This window comes from Neomonachus schauinslandi, chromosome 4, assembly GCF_002201575.2.
Source record: "Neomonachus schauinslandi chromosome 4, ASM220157v2, whole genome shotgun sequence".
NCBI lineage: Eukaryota > Metazoa > Chordata > Mammalia > Carnivora > Phocidae > Neomonachus > Neomonachus schauinslandi.
The window spans coordinates 24353254-24373418 of record NC_058406.1 but is presented as its reverse complement, the minus strand read 5'-3'; the positions used below and the strand labels follow the sequence as shown (position 1 = coordinate 24373418).

The 20165-nt window shown below is 38.6% G+C and overlaps 1 protein-coding gene and 1 long non-coding RNA gene across 2 annotated transcripts in view; both read right to left on the bottom strand.

The window, feature by feature from the left end:
- Positions 1–1625: 1625 nt before the first annotated feature.
- On the bottom strand, positions 1626–4007 carry LOC123324557. The gene is made up of 2 exons (XR_006539889.1): positions 3924–4007; positions 1626–1744 (listed from the first exon to the last, which is right to left on the bottom strand). It is a non-coding gene; the product is annotated as an uncharacterized LOC123324557 (long non-coding RNA).
- Positions 4008–4083: 76 nt separating this feature from the next.
- LOC110574861 (S100P binding protein) overlaps positions 4084–20165 on the bottom strand; it is a 31372-nt gene continuing 15290 nt past the window's right edge. The window contains exons 6-7 of the mRNA XM_044913947.1: positions 6525–6612; positions 4084–4248 (exon numbers count right to left, since the gene is read on the bottom strand). Coding sequence (XP_044769882.1) covers positions 4104–4248; positions 6525–6612 — 233 coding nt within the window. The 3' untranslated portion in view covers positions 4084–4103. The remainder of the gene's footprint in view (positions 4249–6524; positions 6613–20165) is intronic.

The following is a 20165-nucleotide window of genomic DNA, read 5'->3' as shown; positions in this document are numbered from 1 at the left end:
GAGTTTTTGGGTTTTGCTTTTAAGTGGCCTCCAAGAACGAATTGCTTCCATAAATGGGAAACACCCCCTGGCTCCAGCCCCACCAAATATTCCCAGAATATTATACAATATTCCCAAACCCTCAAGTGTCACTTGAAGCTAAGTCGAAGGAGATCCTCATATACAAATAGTTCCTTAGTGATAATAATGATTCAGGACTACGACATGGAGTGTTTTACAGGTTGTCCAAAAGATTACATTCCACCCCCTTCTCAACGGGTGCTGGGGAAGGTCAGATTTTCTGTCTGTGGCATGTTCCAGTTGTCACTGGAGGAGGACAGGTGGGGAGGATTGACAAGGCAGGAGCTTGTTCATTAAGGAATTCCACCACTGACCAGCTGATACTTCCTGTGACAAGTGGAAATTTTTTTCCTGACAGGTGCTCTGACATACAAAGCAAGCATACCCTAGAACCAGCTTAGGAATAATTGTTTTCTCTTAGAAAAGCAGGACAACACAAAGAAAAGCCGGGAACTCTTTCTAGTTTTAGGTGGTTGGGTTTTTTTCTTCCTGTAAAAGCTCCAAACAGGCTAGAGAATGACCCCATTCTTTTGAGAGAAGGTCCATTTCTCCTCCTCCTCACTTTTCCGTAACATAAAACAAACTAAAGGTAAGAACACCACCACTTCAAGAGAATGCAGCCTGGTCTCTGAGACCTTTAATGTCTGCAGTAATGCATTGCTAAAAGGGAAATAAGCAACTACGGGACCAAGGATCTACACCTGACAGAAACAAAATGGGTATGTATAGGTCAAGAGTACCTCAGAGTAAGACAATATCAAATAGCTGAGTATTTAGCAAATCTATATTGAAGCTTTTGCTTGGACTATAGAATATCCATTAAACAAAACTTACATAACAGCAAGCCCGAGAGCCTGTCCAAACATGTCGCTACTTATTTTCTCAGCATGAGTTGAGACTTTAAAAGCTTTGGCTAATACAGGTGACAAGCTTTTATTGCCGTTATCCTGGTCTCCTGGGTAAGTCTAAGAAGCTCAGGTTCACAAAAGGGTTCTAAGGAACGCCGTGTCCCCCACATCTACCCACACTTATTCCACCTTCATCCCAGGTTCCAGGAGCAGTCAGTTTCTGGAGAAGTTGGGTTAAGAACTACCATCAGTTTTGTATGATCAGTTCTGGTTTCCCCTACCCCTTTCAAAGGGAGAATGCTCTGGGATAACTCAGCTTCTTCCTTAATCAGCACCAGCTCAGGAGAGGCAGACAGAGGTCCCCGCACAGCCATGGGAAGGAACGGAAGGCAGTGCTTGTCTGATCGGGCTGAGCCGGCTCCCCCTCTGCAAAAACAGCAGCACAGTGGTATTTCAGGCTTTCCCTATGTCAGGCTCCTGACATGCACTACATGTAGCTGCAAATCCCAATCAATTTCAACATTTCTTACCTGCTGGAAGGCCTCTCTCAACACTGTAATTTACCCTCAAAAGAATAGGGAGCGTAGACCCTTGCCTCCCCAGTACCACACTCTACTGCCACCCCCGCCCAGACCCCACTAACCTGCCCACGCAAAAGAGGAAGGAACCCTCCTTCAAAGCCTGCAACAGACGGCCACAGTACATATGCCACAACAAGAACTTTTATTTCTCTTTAATGACATTAAACACAACTGCTACAAGGAAAAAAACATGATAAAGAGGAGGCACCAAACTTCGGTTTCGTAACTGATCCTGACATCTCAAGTCCATGAGGCCTGCACGAGATGCAAAGCTATAGGTTATTGCAGGCTCTTATAAGTAAACTATGTAAACAGCACATTTTTACGCTTTGTCAAGACCCCTGTGGTGAGAACGTCGTCATGAATGAAGAAAGCTACGTAGGCAGTTAAATGCACATAACCCTTACTCAAATAAAATACAGCAAGAACTCACGAAATACTAGACTGAGAACCCAACACCAGGTATGAGATATGCAGCTTTAAAAACATATTAAAACTCCAGATTTTACCTACTACCATCTTTAAGGCAAACATGCCTGGTAATGAGTTTTCTTTGGCTTTGTTTTTTTTCTTCTTAAAGAATACCATGTTAACCGCTAGAGAACAGTTCTCTCCTCCCCCAGTCCAACAGATTTAATTAAGCTGCTAACGCTTTGGAAAAACAGAATTATTTGAGCAAAGAGGAAATGTGATTGTCACATTTTCTAGTTAACCCGTCACTCATTTGGCAAAGGCAATGCTGCCATTACACATTCAGACTTAAACCCTCCTTTACCAGGAATGCGGGAAGATGAGCCTAAGCAAAATGCTGTCCCTTCACTCCTTGGGTTCGTGGGCAACTAGACAGCTCGGGTGCTAGTTATTCCAGCTACAATTGATTGTTATTATGCTATGGTTCCAAAGGTAGACGTCTGCTTATCTCACTCCATCATGCTAACTCAGGGAAACCTGGAGAAGTGACTAATGTAGTAAATGTCCATTATGCCAAGTAAAGTAATAGATTTTGACTCTTGCCTTTGAACAGAACTTTGCATTTAGTCCCAGAATCTAAACCAAATGTCCAAGGAAGAGAACTCTCACCTAGATGAAGACAGTAAACACCTCGGGACATCCATCTAAGCTGATTGGTGGCTCGAATGACCAAACCTTTCCCTCAGTTTCTAAAGCAGGGTAGGGTGTTTAAGATGGGTTTCTCACATACAAAGGTGGGGCTGATGAAAACACAAAACCAGACAGAGGCAGTTAGCCCAGTATCACAGGCCATGCTATGGCAACCATGCCCAGCCCTCACGGAGGGTGAACAGCATGAATGCGGGACTGCAAAACCTCCCAACAACGGTCTAGAGCCATCTGTAAAGAAAGAATAACAAACTCCTCAGACATCCCTCAGGATGGCTGCACAAAGTCTGTCAACCTAATTTAGAATACCAAACCTTTAGATCAGGTAATGCTTTTGTACACAGGCTTAATCACAACTACATTAGACCCACATTAGTGGTTTTGTCCAATTGTGTTTCAGAGGTTTAACCAAATGAGATGGTAACATCTGGAAGCTAAAGGCACGTCTTGTTAACTAATAATGGAGACAAAAAAGTGCCTCTCCAAAGTCTCTCCGACAGGATGGAGCTCATTGACTAACACATCAACTCATACTTGAAGTTGGAGTTGAGCAGATGAAACGAAGACCAACTCACACCTCAGTAGCACTGGCTTTCTGGCTTGTCCTGGAGGTAAGACTCTGGGTGGGAGGCTCTTTAGTAAAGAGAGCAGGGAGGCTGTTCTTAGGAGGCAAATCTAGGTCTAACAGGATACAGGAACACACCAATAGAACCTAAGGAGCATAATGGTCACTGGTGAAAAAAGAAGGAAAATCCTTGAGAAAAGGCAGAGAAGACAATCGGTCACAAGACCACAAATCGACAAGGGTTAGTCAGCAGTCTTCTGTCAGAGTTAAGATGTGTAAGATTTGTAAACCTATTGTGCAAAACATATTTAATGAAGGGGGGGCAAAAAATAAATAAATAAAGGCAGCTAGTAAGTACAAAAAGGAGAGAAGATTTACACTTTTAATTTGTTCTTTCAACAGGATTTTTGTCCTGCTCCATCCTACTTCAAATGTCCTGGATTACCAACTTTAAAATACTGACAAGTACTCAAGAGATTCAAATAAAAATGTACAAGGGGTTGTTAAAAGTGACTTATGTCCACTTATAAGTCATCAGCAATAATTAACACTGGCTTGCAGCCTGGTAATCTCTTCCTTACAGGAGATTAAAAGATGATTCTCTTTTGGGCACCAGAAGGAGACTTCACCTCTGTGAGGAGGTGGGTGTTTTGCTTGAGCCTAGGTATTCTGGCTTAATGCAGGCTTTCAAGAAGTGGCCACTTTCGATTTAAATAAAAAAAATTAAAACGTAACAGTGCTTAAACTTACATGCACACAGACAAACAAGAAGGACCTTATACAAAAAAATTTCAAGTCAGCAATGGAAATTTCCAAAAGGTGACAAGTTCTTTAAATAAAAATCTTGTGAAAAATAAAATTCAAAATCTATAAAGCACAAAAGAGCAGAAGATAAGATGCTGCTCTGAACAGGACCCTGGATAGGGACCTTCACTGCTGATGGGATGAGACAAATGGACTTGATGGGAAGTCCGGGAGACGCTGGAACCGATGGTGGCTTCGCCTGTTCCTGTCAACCCACTGAGTCAGACTGTATCTCTGCAGAGGTTTCTGCCGGAACCGAGCAGCGTAGTTTCTATCAGGAGAGAAGGAAAATAAAAACAGGAAAGATGAGGGTTTCAGCTGGAATGGCTATTTGTACACAAAATTTAAATGGCCTAGGCAACCATTTTAAGAATATCTTTACTTTGGGGCGCCTGGGTGGCTCAGTCATTAAGCGTCTGCCTTCGGCTCAGGTCACGGTCCCAGGGTCCTGGGATCGAGCCCCGCATCGGGCTCCCTGCTCGGCGGGAAGCCTGCTTCTCCTTCTCCCACTCCCCCTGCTTGTGTGCCCTCTCTCGCTGTGCCTCTCTCTCTGTCAAATAAATAAATAAAATCTTAAAAAAAAAAAAAAAAAGAATTATCTTTACTTTTAGGCACCTGGGTGGCTCAGTCAGTTAAGCATCTGCCTTCAGTTCAGGTCATGATCCCAGGGTCCTGGGATCAAGCCCTGCATCGAGCTTCCTGCTGAGCAGGGAGTCTGCTTCTCCCTTTACCCCTGCCCCCTGCTTGTGCTCTCTGTCATGCTCTCTCAAATAAATTTTTTAAAAAATCCTTAAAAAAAAAAAAAGTATCTTTACTTTTGGATATCAGATATTAATTTTACATTTCAATCCTCACAATTTTAGAAATTATTTATACTATTTTATTTATGTGAAAGTCAAAATGTAAGCGCTATTTCCTTCCAACTCCAAAGCCAGTTGCCAAAGAGGTATTATGGTGATATGTGCCATATACATGAATGTTAAGAAAACCTAATATATAACGTATAATAATGTTTCAGTAGGAAAAAAATATTTTCTCCCTCAAGAAACATTTAAAACAGGATCTATATTTCATTGGTTGCACCAGACCTGTACCTCCAACAGGACCTCACTGTCTGACACAGCTCAAGGTTGCTCAGGACACAGCAGTTAAAATTAGAATAAAATTCCCAGAGAAGGTAAGTCATCATGTGAGTATCACACTGCAAGTTTAGAGACTGAATAATTAATAGCACAGACTCAAAGTAAAGTTTCTTGAGCTTCTCCTTTAATCACCCCCAGTCCTTTAGGCTGGGGTTCTGAATAAGACCCTCTGAGATAATTTGATCTCATTCTCAACTCCAGCTGTTCCTAATAACCACCTGGGAAGCTTTTTAAAGGTAAAGATTCTTGCCCCCAACCCCTGACTTAATGACTTAGAATCCCTTGAGGCAGGACCTGGACATCTGTATTTTTAGATATCTCCACAGGTGACTGTCAGTAGCCAGAGTTGAAAATAATTCTAACATTTTATGACATTTATCTAGCCCTATATGCAAGTACTTGCTGAATTCTTTAAATACGTCACCTCATTTAATGTGAATAACAATCCTATCAGAAAAGCACTCTCGTTAATATCTTGTAGAGGTAAGGAAACTGAGTCTCAAGTTAAATAACTTGTCCAAGGTCATAAAGTGGAGTAAGTAGAAAAGCCTGGATTTGAATTCACACCTATCTCCAGAATTCATCTAATAACCATCATACTGCCCTGTCTTTCTGAGATCTGCTATGATTTTGGCAACTATAGGGTCAACACTGAGTATAAAGGCCCTGAGGTGGGAGCATGTGTGACATATTCGAAAAATAGCAAGCCAGTGTGACTAGTGCAGAATGAGCAAGGGGAAGAGTAACAGATGAGGTCGGTGAGCTAACCACGTCAGCCCAGGCCATGGTCCTTATAGCGGATTGTGAAGATGGGAAGCCACTGGAAAATTCTGAGCAAAGAAGAGAACGTGAATCTCTTTGGCTGCTGAGTTGAGAATAGTAGACAGGCAAAGGCTGAAGCAGGGAGACCATTTAGGAGACTTCCAACAGTCCAAGTGAAAATGATGAGAAATGGTCAGGTTATGGATATATTTTGTATGTAGAGCTTATGGGATTTGCTACTGGGCTGAATATGGGGTGTGAAAAGAATCAAAGATGACTCCAGGGTTTCTGAGTAACTGGATCAAAGTAACTGAATAAATCTGTAAAACCACACTACATCAAGAATCCAGAAGATCCAGAATAGAAAGGCCCTTTGACATCAATTAGTCCAACATATTAGTTTTAGTGATGTGAGGACCAGAGAAGTGGCATGACTTGATCAAAATTATATAGCTAAGTTATAAACTGCAAAGCTAGTACTGGACCCCCCATTTCCTGAATTTCAGCTCAGTTCTTATTCCATTATACTCTACTGTTTCTTTTCCCACCTCTGGAATTAAACAACAATTACACCCCAACTCCCCACAACATTTCGCCTACAGCCAAATTTTCCTCCTCCTCCTCCTCCTAATCACCCACTCACCTCATGGTGAGGTCCGAAGGATGCTGCCATTTTGGGTTCTGCATATGATAAACTTGACCCATCAGGGCATACAGTTCCCCCGAGGCACCTGTGACACAGAGGGATCGTGGTTAGGAAGCAGCTCAGTGAACTTGCCCATGTCAGCCTACGTCAAAGCATGTGCTTTCAGGGAAAGAGAAAACAGGCACTGGTCCTAATAATATGAGTATCACAAGCAGTCAGCACAAAAACTGTAAGCCAGAGAGGGGAGCTTGCTCTCAGATGATGATAATGATGATGAAGCAATAATGACAGCCACCATTCATTCACTCAACACTTACTAGCTCCTACAATGCGTGAGGAACTTCAGTGATCTCTAGAATATGGTGGTAGACAAGATGCTGTACCTGCGCTCAATTAAGTTATATAGAAGACAGGAGATTCCAAAACTTGTGGTAAGTGCAGTGACAGGAGAAACACAGGCTGCTGTGAAGCACAGAGACTGGAGGGTGGGGGTTTGAGAAAGCCCTCTCCAGGGTAGGTAAACCAGAAGCAGGGATCAAAAGGATGTCTAGAAGTTAGTGAGGTAAAGAGGGGTGGGGGTGCGGGTATCCAAGAGAAATAGCTAATATGAAGGCCCAGAGTTCCAAGACAGCGAAATACATTCAAGAAACGAGAAGCTGAGAATAGAAGGCAGATGGGGGCTTTCTGCTAACAAGAAAAATTGTTGGAGGCAATTTCTCAAATACCTGGGAGCCTGGCAAGGTGCTACGCACTTTATATACTATCTTACCTAATTCTAAAAAAAAAAAAAAAAAGCTCATATGGAGATAGTTGTTATTAACATCTTTTTGGAAAGGGGATACTGTGGCTCAGGGAGGTGGACTTGCCTTAAATGCTCAATCTCAAAACTGGCTCCTGTCTGACTCCATACTTTTGCCACCATCTGATAATGCTAATTTTGCACTTAAGGGCTGAGACTTAGGTTGAAGCTTGCAAAAACAGAAATTATGATTAGAGAGAACAAAATAATTTCCCTAGACCAGTGATTCTCAAATTTCAAAATGTATCATAATCAGTGGAAGTATTATAAAGCAGATTACTGGGTCCCAGCCCCAGAGTTTCTGATTCTGTAGGTCTCCAGTGGGACCTGAGAATTTGCATATCTAATAAATGCCCAAGTGATGTTGATGCTGCTGGCCTGGGAACCACACTTTGAAAACCACTGCCCTAGACAGTAGAGACTTTTCTTTCAGCTAGCTCACACACTTCCCATTATCTTCTCCACTATGCTCTCAGAAACCAAAAGCAGTTGAACTAGGCTACAGACTATCTTTTCAAGTTCTGGTAAAAGATATTTACTTAACTTTTAGGACCAATCTAATTTATTGGAAGCCTCAAGAAGTTGAGCTTTGTAGAGAAAGTATATACTTTGAAGTTAGGCAGACTTAAATTAAAATTCCAATCCAGCCACTAACTAGCTCTGTGACCCCGGGCAAATCGTTTCACTTCTTCCAGGCCCACTTGATTCATCTATGAAATACAGACAATACTACTATCTAGCATGAAGCCCAACATTAGGAACACAGCACATAAAAGACTCAGCACAGTGCCTGCCACAAAGCCGCTGCGCAGTACGTGCCAGCTATTGTTACGGTGTTAGAGCTACAGGCCTATGTTAGTTCTCAAAGACTCTTCGAATCGTGTGACACTCACTCACCTCTCTGTAAGGAAAAATGTTTATTAAGTGGATCAGTCTACACATAAACTATGACATGCTTTATAACACTCAGCAGAAATTCTCTAACCATAACGAGATGATACTCTTCAGGAAAAATTTATAGATTCATTACAAGCTTCCGTGCAGTTAAAATAAAAAAGTACAACCAACGGTAAGAGAAGACAATTGACAAAATGAAAAATACATTTGAAACATGTCTGGCAAAGTTTTAATGTCCTCACTCTACAGGAGTAATCTCCTCATAAACAAAAGAGGTCAAAGGACATGAATAGGCAATTCATAAAAGTAATACAAATGATCAATAATGAAAAGTGAGTCCAATCTCACTAATATGGGAAGAAAACATATGAATCTCACTTCTTGAGAAGGAAATATAAATCAGAAAAGAATTTCTCCTTTAAGAAGGGAAGTAGCTTTAGATTAGAAAATCCCTTGCCTGCTGGATGTCTTAAGTTAAAATCAAAGGTCTCAAATCAAATTGCCTTTCCCATATCCTACATTCACATCACTAGCAACCCAATCGTTCTAGGCCTGCAAAAAAACATTTTAGTGAGGGGAAAAACCAGCTTTGTAGGACTTTCAAGATATGTTTTTCCTGCCAAAGCATCACTAAAGGAGGGCTGGCATGATACAGATACTGTGGTATCCGATCTCAAAATGGAACAAGATTATCTGTAGACCATGTCCTTCAGCTCACTCATCTCTTACCAGCTAGATCCTGATGATGGAGGCTAAAGATATACTATAAGCCCCCTACAAAGAAACCTATTCACTTTAAACTCAAAGGGGAAAAAAAACTGGTCGATTAAGCCCAAGGAGGCTTCAAGTATTAAACAGCTAGGAGTCATAATCTAGCAGGAGCAACTTACATATAGCACTTACCGTGTTATCAGACATTGTCCTATGAGCTTTACATATATTAACTCATTTGTTCATTGTTATAGTAATCCTATGAGGTATTTTGCCCATTTCATAGATGAAGAAACAGAGGCACAGAGAAACAATCTGCCCAAGGTCACACAGTTAGTAACAGAGCCTGAATTCTAACAATATAATACCATCATCGAGTTGAATTTCCATAAAACTTTTTCTGGACTGACATTTCTTAGTGGGGATTAGAAAGCACGAATCATATCACAGTATGTCTCTTGTATACCCAGTTGGTACCCCGCACAGTGCTGAGTAAACAAGGGCTCAATAATGAGGTCTCAGCTCATGCACCAAGAAATGTTAGTTCTCCTTAGCACTAAGAACTTACTGATGGACTAGAGTAACCTTTTTTGATAAGACTTAATGATCTAGAGATAATGGGAGCTACATTTATTAAGCATTAATTATGCACCAGGCACTTTGCTAACTGCTTTGCATTCACCCTATCATCTAATCCTAACCACCACATGAGGCAAATAACCATGATCCCCATCTTATTCATGATTAAACTGAAGCTTAGAAGATACTCATCTATCATCTAGTAAATGGGAAAGCCAGGATTCAAACCCAGGTGGAGCTAATAATCCAAAAACCTTATTTCAGCTCACAGCTCCTATCTCTTCTGCCAAATTTAGAGATGCTAACAAGAATGGAAATGTTTGAATTTTCTCTTCACAGTCTCTAACAGATGGGCTTTCTTGGACCAACAATCAGTACCATGGGTTTAAGTTGTGGCTAAAAGGTGGCGAAGACTGTCCTTTGTTTTGTGCCTAAATAACAATGAAAGAGAAAAAAAAACCTTAACATTGCAGGAATGAGATAAGCAATTCATCTAAACCTTAATCTATAAATATGTAGCTCACTAGTTTTGGGGACAATCCAGTCTAATAACTGTCTTTAATAAGTTAGGTCAATCAATTGTTAAAAAGGATGAGGAATGGAAGATGCTGAATGCTTGCTATGCCAATGGCCCTTCAGACAAGTTTTATATGTCACCACACTTTGTACATGACCCTGTTTAATTAAGTGCAGCACATGACCCACAAACAGAGAATCTCTCAGCTGGCTAATGACCTAAGAGCTGGCCTGGCACCAACAGTAAGTGAATCAATCAGATACTCTCCTTCAGAATGTGACTGTGAGCTTTAGTAATGAGAGTGAGAGAGAAGAGCACACAGGCAGGGCTCCAGAAGAGACCAGACACACAGGAGACAGCTAACAGAGAGCAGCAGCAGCACTGGTCAGAGAAAGATTAGAAGTATGAGAATCACTAACTCAGCAGGAAAACCTGAACAGGGAACAAAGGCACCCATTTCTAAGGGGGCATGAGGCTTGGATCTATGGCTGATTCTTTTCACTACAAGAACCGGCTGTGTTGTTGTCTAATCTTCCGTAAATCCTTAAACTCGGTTACTTAAAGGCAATCACAATGTCTCTATTCCTCGCAATCAAAAAAATACCTAATACAGGGGAGGGGATGAAAAGGGAAAGAAAGAAAAACATGTGCTATAGGGGTGCAGGCTACTGCTTTTATAAATACATTAATAAAATCGGAATAAAAAGGAAAAAAGATTAAGTGGAAAATAAGAATGCAAATGTGTCACCTCTAGGTCAACAAAACTGCGATGATCTAGTGCAAATCTTGACTGATTTTCCTTGCAGACAGGGCAAAAAACAAAAGAAAGAAATAGACATTATTATATATATATTATATAACTCATTTTTGAAGTGATGTATTAGATGGGGGCTATTGAGTGACATATGAATGTCCTCAACAGTAATGCCAAATGCAGAAGCAGAATGTACATAACCATTGTTGCTTGTGATCTCCATTAACAATCAAGGCAGAGACTTCTACTTCTAAGCATGATGAATGGGCTTACCTCCCATTCTAGGAAGCAACTAGAAACTGGGCAAAATATATGAAACAACTGTTTTCAGACTGCTCAGAATCGTGATTCCTGAGAGAAGGGAAGTAACTGAGGTGAACCTGGAAACTTCTTATGAGTCTCTGAGTCTATAACTTTTCAAAATAAAATGTTTAAAATGAAGGCAAAACAAACACTTTGTAAATAAAACAAAAGCAGAGAGACTTCATTGCCAGCAGACCTGCACTATAAGAAACTAAAAATTCATCAGGAAACAGGAAAATAACAGATGGAGAAGAATCAAAGGCACTGAAAATGGTAAATATGTGAGTAAATATAAGACTTTATCTCATTTTAAAAAGTCTTTGAAAGATAACTGTTGAATGGGTTGAAGGGTTAAACATGTATGTATATGTAAAATGTATAAAAATAATAGCATAAAAAACAGAATGGAGGGGCACCTGGCTGGCTCAGTCAGAAGAGCACTCGACTCTTGATCTTGGGGTCATGAGTTCGAGTCCCACATTGAGTGTAGAGATTACTTAAATAAACAAATAAACTTAAAAAAAAAAAACAGAATGGAGATTTTGAAGTGTACTGTTATTAGGGCCTTATATTATATGTTAAGTGGTGTATTATTTGAAGGCGGACTGGTAGGTTAAAGATCCATATTGTAAACAATAGAATCACAGTTCTCAAGGTGTGTTCAAGAGTCCCTGGGAGTCCCTCCACACCCTTCTGAGGCTTTACAAGGTCAAAATTATTTTCAACACAACACTAAGATGTTATTTGTCCTTTCCACTTGCATTCTCTCAAGTGTACCATGGAATTCTCAAGAGGCTATATGACGACAGAGTACAGAACCATATATGAGGATCTGGCAGGCTTCTGTTAAGCCAGGAATTAAAAGAGATTTGCAAAAATGTAAATCAATGCCATTCTTCTCCCTAAATTTTTGGTTTTGTTTTAAAAAAGTTATTTTTAGGGGCGGCTGGGTGGTTCAGTCAGTTAAGCATTGGACTCTTGATCTCGGCTCAGGTCATGATCTCAGGTTTGTGAAATGGAGCCCTGTGTCGGGCTCTGTACTGGGCGTGAAGCCTGCTTAGGATTCTCTCTCCCACTCCCTCTGCCCCTCCCCTCCTCTAAAAAAAAAAAGTTATTTTTAATGGCGCCTGGCTGGATCAGTCAGTGGAGCCTGCCACTCTTGATCTCTGGGTTGTGAGTTCAAGCCCCATGTTGTGTGTAGAGATAACTTTTTTAAAAAAAGTTATTTTTAATAAAAACATATTATTTATGTTAATGTGCAAAAGTTTATTTTTAAATATATTAATAAATATTTAAATAATTTTTCAGTTCTAACTTTTAATATGATTGAGTATAGAGAGATGTAACCCATACAAACAAAACTTTGGGGTCCTGAATTTCTAAGAGTGTAAATGGGTCCTGAGACCAAAAACTTTGAGAACTACTACCCTAGAACAACCACTAAAAATAAAACAAAGGTACAGGTAATAAATCAAGCATGGAGATAAAATGGAATACTAAAAAATACTTTAAAAAAAAAAAAAAAAGGCCAGGAAAAGATGAAAGAAGACACAAAGAACAGATAAACAAATAGAAAACAAGTAATAAGATGGTAGATTTAAAACCAGCCATACTAACTGGACTAACGCTCAAATTAAAAGACTGAGATTGTAAGGCTGGAAAAAAGAAAAGCTAGACTCACTATATAGTGCCTACAAGACATCCACTTTATTTTAATTTTTTTTTTTAGAGAAGGAGCGGGGAGGGGCAAAGGGAGAGAAAGAGGGGGAGAGAAAATCTCAAGCAGACTCCAAACCCAGCACCTGCACGGGATGAGAGGCTCCATCTCACAATCCTGAGATCATGATCTCAGCTGAAATCACAGGTCGCACATTTATCCAACTGAGCCACCCAGGTGCCCCAAAACATCCACTTTAGAACACAAAGATATGAACAGATTAAAAGGAAAAGATTTAAAAAAAAGGTATCATGCACACAGTAGTGAAAAGGAGGCTTAATGGCTACATAAATATGAAACAAAGTTGACTTCTAAACAGAGTATTACTAAGAATGTTAATACTGAATGTTACTAAGATTAAAAAAAATGTTCATAATGATAAAAGGGGTCAATTTATCAAGAGGATATAATATTCCTAAAAGTGTAGGCCTCCAATACCAGAGTTTCAAAATACAAGAGGCAAAAACGGACAGAAGTGAACGGAGAAACAGGAAAATCCACAATTAGAGTGGAGATATGAACACTCCTCTTTTAGTTAGAAAATCTGTAAGGATATAGAATTGAACACCACCAGCAACCTACAAAACCTCACTGAAATGTATAGAACACTCCACCAACATCAGAATATACACTTTCAAGTGCACATAGAACATTCACCAAACAGACCATATGCTGGTCTATAAAAATAAGTCTCAGTATATTTAAAAGAATTGAACTCATACCGAAAATATTCTCTGACCACAACAGAATTAAGCTAGAAATAATAGGAAGATAGATGAAAACTCTCAAATATTTGGAAATTAAGTAACACATTTCTATTTTTTTTTTTAAGATTTTATTTATTTGACAGAGAGAGACACAGCAAGAGAGGAAACACAAGCAGGGGGAGTGGGAGAGGGAGAAGCAGACCTCCCGCTGAGCAGGGAGCCCAGACGTGGGGTGGGGCTCGATCCCAGTGGGCGCCTCTAAGTAACACACTTCTAAATAACCCATAAGTCAAAGAAGTAATCACAAGGGAAATAGAAATTGCTTTGAGCCAAATGAAAATAAAAATATATCAAAATTTGTGGGATGCACCTAAGCAGCACTTAAAGGAAAACCTGTGGCTTTAAATGCTTACAGAAGGGGCGCCTGGGTGGCTCAGTCATTTAAGTGTCTGCCTTTGGTTCAGGTCATGATCCCAGAGTCCTGGGACTGAGCCCTGCATGGGGGGGGGTCCCCACTCAGCAGGGAGTCTGCTTCTTCCTCTGCCCCTCCCCCTTCATGCTCTCTCTCTCAAAATAAAATCTTAAAAAAAAAAATGCTTACAGAAAATAGATCTCAGATCAGTGATCTAACCTTCCACATTAAAAAGCTAGAAGACGGGGCGCCTGGGTGGCTCAGTCATTAGGCGTCTGCCTTCGCCTCGGGTCGGGGTCCCAGGGTCCTAGGATGGAGTTCCACATCGGGCTCCCTGCTCGGCGGGAGGCCTGCTTCTCCCTCTCCCTCTCCCACTCCCCCTGCTTGTGTTCCCTCTCTCACTGTCTCTCTCTGTCAAATAAATAAAATCTTAAAAAAAAAAAAAAAGCTAGAAGAGCAAATTAAACCCAAAGTAAGTAGAAGAAAAGCAACAACAAAGTGGAGAAAAAAATAAAAATGTAATAGTCAAAAACAATACAGAAATATGAAACTAAAAATTTGCTTTGGGGGCAAAAAATCAGTAAAACTGATAAAACTTTAACTAGATTGTCCACGAAAAAAAGACAAATTACCAATATTAGAAATGAAACGGTAACCATCACTACAGATCCTACAGTAATTAAAGAAATAATAAAGGAACATTATGAATAATTTTATGCCAATAAAATAATAAACTTAGATAAAAATGGGCAAATTCCTTATAAGACACAAATTATCGATATGGACGCAAAGATAAAGAAATTCTGAAAAAAACCTCCAGGGTTAGATGGCTTCACTGATAAATTCTATCAAACATTTAAAGGAATAAATACCAATCCTACATAAACTGAAACACTTCCCTACTTATTTTATGAAGCCAGTACTACTATGATACTTAGAGGACAACACAAGAAAAATGAAAAACCAAAACTCCTTATAAACAAGATGTAAAAACTCTTAAAAATATTAGCAAACTTAATTAAGGATAATTCAGTAAGGCCAGTGTGTTTATCCTAGGAATGCAAGTTAGCCTAAGAGTCAAAAATCAATAAATGTAATACACCACATTACAGAATAAGTCAAAATACCATATGACCTTCTAAATAAATGCAGAAAATTCAACTGACAAAATTCACCACTCGTTCATGATAAAAACTCTCACCAAACTACCAAAAGAAGGGGAACTTCTTCAAACCTGATAAAGGGTATCAATGATAAACCTACAGCTAATATACTTAATGTACTAGAGGTCCTAGCCAGTGCAGCAAGGCAAAAAAAAGAAACAAAGGCCTATAGATTGGAAAGGAAGAAATAAACTGTCCATATTTGGAGATATCATGTTAACACAGAAAACCCTATGGGATTTATCAAAAAGTTACCAAAAGTATCAAAACCACAATGGGATATCACCTCACACCAGTCAGAATGGCTAGTATCAAAACAACAAAAAATAACAACTGTTGGTGAGGATGTGGAGAAAAGGGAACCTTTGTGGACTATTGCTGGGAATGTAAACCGGTGTAACCACTATGGAAAACAGTATTGGAGGTTCCTCAAAAAATTAAAAATAGACATACCATATGATCCAGTAATTCCACTCCTGGGTATTTACCCAAAGAAAGCAAAAACATTAAGTTGAAAATATATATGCACCCCTATGTTTATTGCAACATTATTTACAATAGCCAAGATATGGAAGCAACCTAATTGTCTATAATAGATGAATGAATAAAGAAAATACACACACACACACACACACACTCTAGAATATTAGTCGGCCATAAAAAAGAATGAGATCTTATCATTTGCAACAATATGGATGGGCCTAGGTGGTATAACGTTAGAGAAATAAGTCAAACAGAGGACAAATATGAGTTCACTTACATGTGGAACCTAAAAAACAAAACAAATGAACAAAAAAACAAAAAAGACTCAAACACACTCTTAAACAGAGAGAACAAACTTGTGGTTGCCAACAGGAAGGTGGGTGGGGGAATGGGTGAAATAGATAAAGGAAATTAAGAGGTACAAACTTCCAGTTATAAAATAAGCAAGTCATGGAGATGAAAAATACAGCATACAGAATATTGTAATATTTTAATAATATTGTATGGTGACAGATGGTGACTACACTTACGGTGGTGACCACTTATTAAATTATAAAAAAGCACTGAGATACTGATGAATTTAACCAAATACGTGCAAGATCTGTACAATAAAAACTACAAGATGTTACTGACAGAAATTAACAAGGCCATAAATAAATGGAGAAATATATCCTATTCACAGATTAGAAGGCTCAAGTATTGTTATGATGTCAGTTCTCCCCAAACTGATCTATTATAGATTCAACACAATCCCAATGAAATACCCCTCAGGTGTTTTTGAACAAACTGACAAGCTGAAGTTAATTTTTTTTAAAAGTTATAGAAATCCAAATAATTTCAAGACTTGCTGTAAGTTATAGTAATCAAGACAGTATAATATTGGCGTAAGAATAGACATGTATATCAACGGAACAGAATAGAGAATTCAGAAATCCATGGAAAGGATCATCTTTTCAACAAATGGTGCTAAAAGAACTACATATGCATATATAAAAAAGAACCTAAGCCTTTGCAATACAAAACTCACAATAAATAGTATGATCACTTTGGAAAAGTTATACAAACACTCTATGACTCAGCAATTCCACTCTAATTATTTACCTTGGAGAAATGAAAATACACATCTATACAAAAACCCATATATGAATGTTCATAGACGCTTTATTCATTAACAGCCAAAGACTAGAAGCACAGATGTCTTTCAACAAGTGACTAAACTACAGTATATTAATACAAGGAAAAATTCAGCAGTAAACTCCAGAACTACTGTATACACACAACAACAAAGGTAAATATGTAAAAATTACTCCAAGTAAAATAAGCCAAACACAAAAGGACACATATTTCATGACTCAATTTATATGAAACTCTAGAAAAGACAAATCTAATTAGAGTGACCAAAAAGAAATCAGTGCTTTCCCAGTGCAGGAGCCGGGCAGGGACAGAATGACTGAGACGGAGCACAAGGGAAATTTGGGGGATAGTAGGAATGTTCTATCAATCTTGATTGTTGTGATGATTTCACAGGTGCATAAATTTGTCAAAGCTCAGCAAAATGTACCCTTAAAATGGGTACATTTTGCATGTAAAGTATACCTCAGTAAAGTTGATTTAAAAAAAAGGGCAAGGCATAAACAGAGACTGCATGAATATATCTCCTCTTGTTCCTAACATCCCTTACTAAATTAGAAAAGAAAGGTCTCAAAATGGTCTTAGCAACCATATAAAGAAACTAGAAAAAGAGCAAATGAAACACAAAGTAAGCAGAAAAAAGGACATAATAAATATCAGAATGGAAATTAATGAATAGAAAATAGAAAAATAGAGAAAAATCAGTAAAACAAAAGCTGGGTTCTTTTTAAAGAAAGTACTACATCATAGTGTTCATAAACTTTTCGTTAGACTGATTAGAAGAGAGAAAACACAAATTACTGATACCAAGAATGGGAAAGATGACCATCACTAGAGAATACTATATAAAAGGCAGGGGCCTGGGTGGCTCACTCGGTTAATCATCTGACTCTTGATTTCTGCTCAGGTCATGATCCTGGGGTTGTGAGATCGAGCTCCCCCACCCTCCATTGGGCTCTGTGCTCAGAGCAAAGTCTACCTGGGATTCTCTCTCTCCCTTTCCCCCTCTCCCTAACTGCATGCTGGTTCTCTCTAAATAAATAAATAAAAATCTTTAAAATAAATAAACAAACATAAATAAATAAGGAAAAGGCTAATAAGGGAATGTTATTAACTTCATGTTAATAAATTTAACAACTTAGATGAAATGGTCAAATTCCTTGAAAGACTACAAAGGTTACCCAAAAAGAAGTACCAATTCTTCTATACAAACTCTTCCAGAAAATTTGAAGAGGTAGAAATACTTCCCAATTCATTCTGTGAGGCCAACATTACTCTGACACCAAGACCAGATCAAGAAATTACAAGTATAGACCAATATCCCTTATTAAGGCAGATGCAAAAATGCATAATAAAATTTTAGCAAATCAACCCAATGCTATTACTTTACAAGGATAATACTTTAAGAACCAAGTGCAGAATGAATTAAGACCAGAAATGCAAGACTGGCTTAACACTGGAAAATCAAATAGTATAATTCTCTAATTAATGGACTTTAAAAAACACAACACTGTGATCATCTCAACAGATGCACATAAACTATTTGACAAAATCCAGTATCCACTTCTAATAACACTCTCAATAAGCTATCAATAGGAGAGAACATTGTAAAGTTGATAAAGGGTATCTAGGAGATACAGCTAATATTATAGTTAACATAATAGTGAAAGACTAAATGTTTTCCTCCTAAGATCAGCAACAAGTTACTTGTATTACTTGTATTAAACATTGTACTGGAGTTCTAGCCAGTGCAATATGGCAAAAAAATGAAATAAAAGGCATCCAAATCGGAAAGGAACAAGTAAAAATGTGTTTATTTGCTGATGATTATAGATACAGAAACTGATGCGATCTACAAAAAAGGTACCAAAACTAACAAGTGAATTTATTAGCAAGGCTGCATAAGATCAATGCACAAAAATCACCTGAATTTCTATATACTGGCAACAAACAATCCTTTGTAAGGATGGGATCATCTGGAATTCATACACTGCTGGTGAGAATATAAAATAGTATAACCACTTTGGAAAAGTTTGGTGGTTTGGGTTTTTTTTAAAGATTTATTTATCTGAGAGACAGAAAGACAGCCAGAGAGAGAGCAAGCATGAGTTGGGGGAGGGGCAGAGGGAGAAAATCTCAAGCACTCCCAGATGAGCACAGAGCCCAACTCGGGACTCAATCTCACGACCCTGAGATCGTGACCTGAGCCAAAATCAAGAGTCGGATGCTTAACAGACTTAGCCACCTAGGTGCCCCAGGTTTGGTAGTTTCTTAAAAAATTAAACATACACCTACCATATGGCCCAGTCATTTTACCCCTAGATTTTTACTCAAGAAAAATGAAAGCATATCCATACAAAGATTTGTACATGAATAGTCATAACAGCTTTATTTGTAATAGCCAAAATTTGGAAACAACCCAAATGCCCATCAACAGGTGAATGGATAAACAAATTGTGGTATATTTCTATAATGGAATACTGCTCAGCAATGAAAAGGAATAAACTATCAACAAAATGATGAATTTCAAAATAATTTTGCTTCGAGAAAAGCTAGTATATATACTGTATGATTCCATTTACATAAAATTCTAGAAATTACAAACTACAGTGACAGCAGATCAGTGGTTGCCTGGGAATTGAAGGGGGCAAGGAAAGGCAGGAAGGAGGAAGTACAAAGAGGCACAAAGAAACTTTGTGGTGTGGTATATTTATCTTAATTGCAGTGAGTTTCATGAGTGTAAAGAAATGTCAAAACTCGACAAGTTGTATACGTTAAATTTGTGTTTACTGTATTTGAATTATTACTCAAAAAAGAAGAAAATCGGGGCACCTGGGTGGCTCAGTCGGTTAAGCGACTGCCTTCGGCTCAAGTCATGATCCCAGGGTCCTGGGATTGAGTCCCGCATCGGGCTCCTTGCTCGGCGGGAATCCCGCTTCTCCCTCCTCCTGCTCTTGCACGCTCTCTCTCTCCCCCTCTCTCTTTCCCTCTCAAATAAATAAATAAAATCTTTAAACAAAAAAAAAAAAAAAGAAAAAATCTTGAGATAAGCAATTAGTTCATAAAATAAGAACAACATAATATGCAAAGGGAACAGAACAGGAAAAAAAAACTCTTAGAAATCATAAATGTGAATATGAAAGTAAAGAAGCCAATAAGAAAATGTCCCAGCAAGTGGACTAATTTGCATAAAATAATGGATAAAGAGAAGGCTAAGAACTTCCAGAGAGAAAAAAACAGGTTACATTAAAAGGAATAAAAATTAAATTAATAACAGACTTCTTCACAAGAACATTAGATGTATGCCTTCAAAATTCTGAGGAAAAATGACTTTTAATTTAGAATTCTATACCAAACTACCAATCAAGTATGAGGATAAGGATGTTTTCAGATATGGAAGGGCCACCCAAATTTATCCATCACTTTCTTAGAAATTCTCAAAGAATGTGCTCCACTAAAATAGAT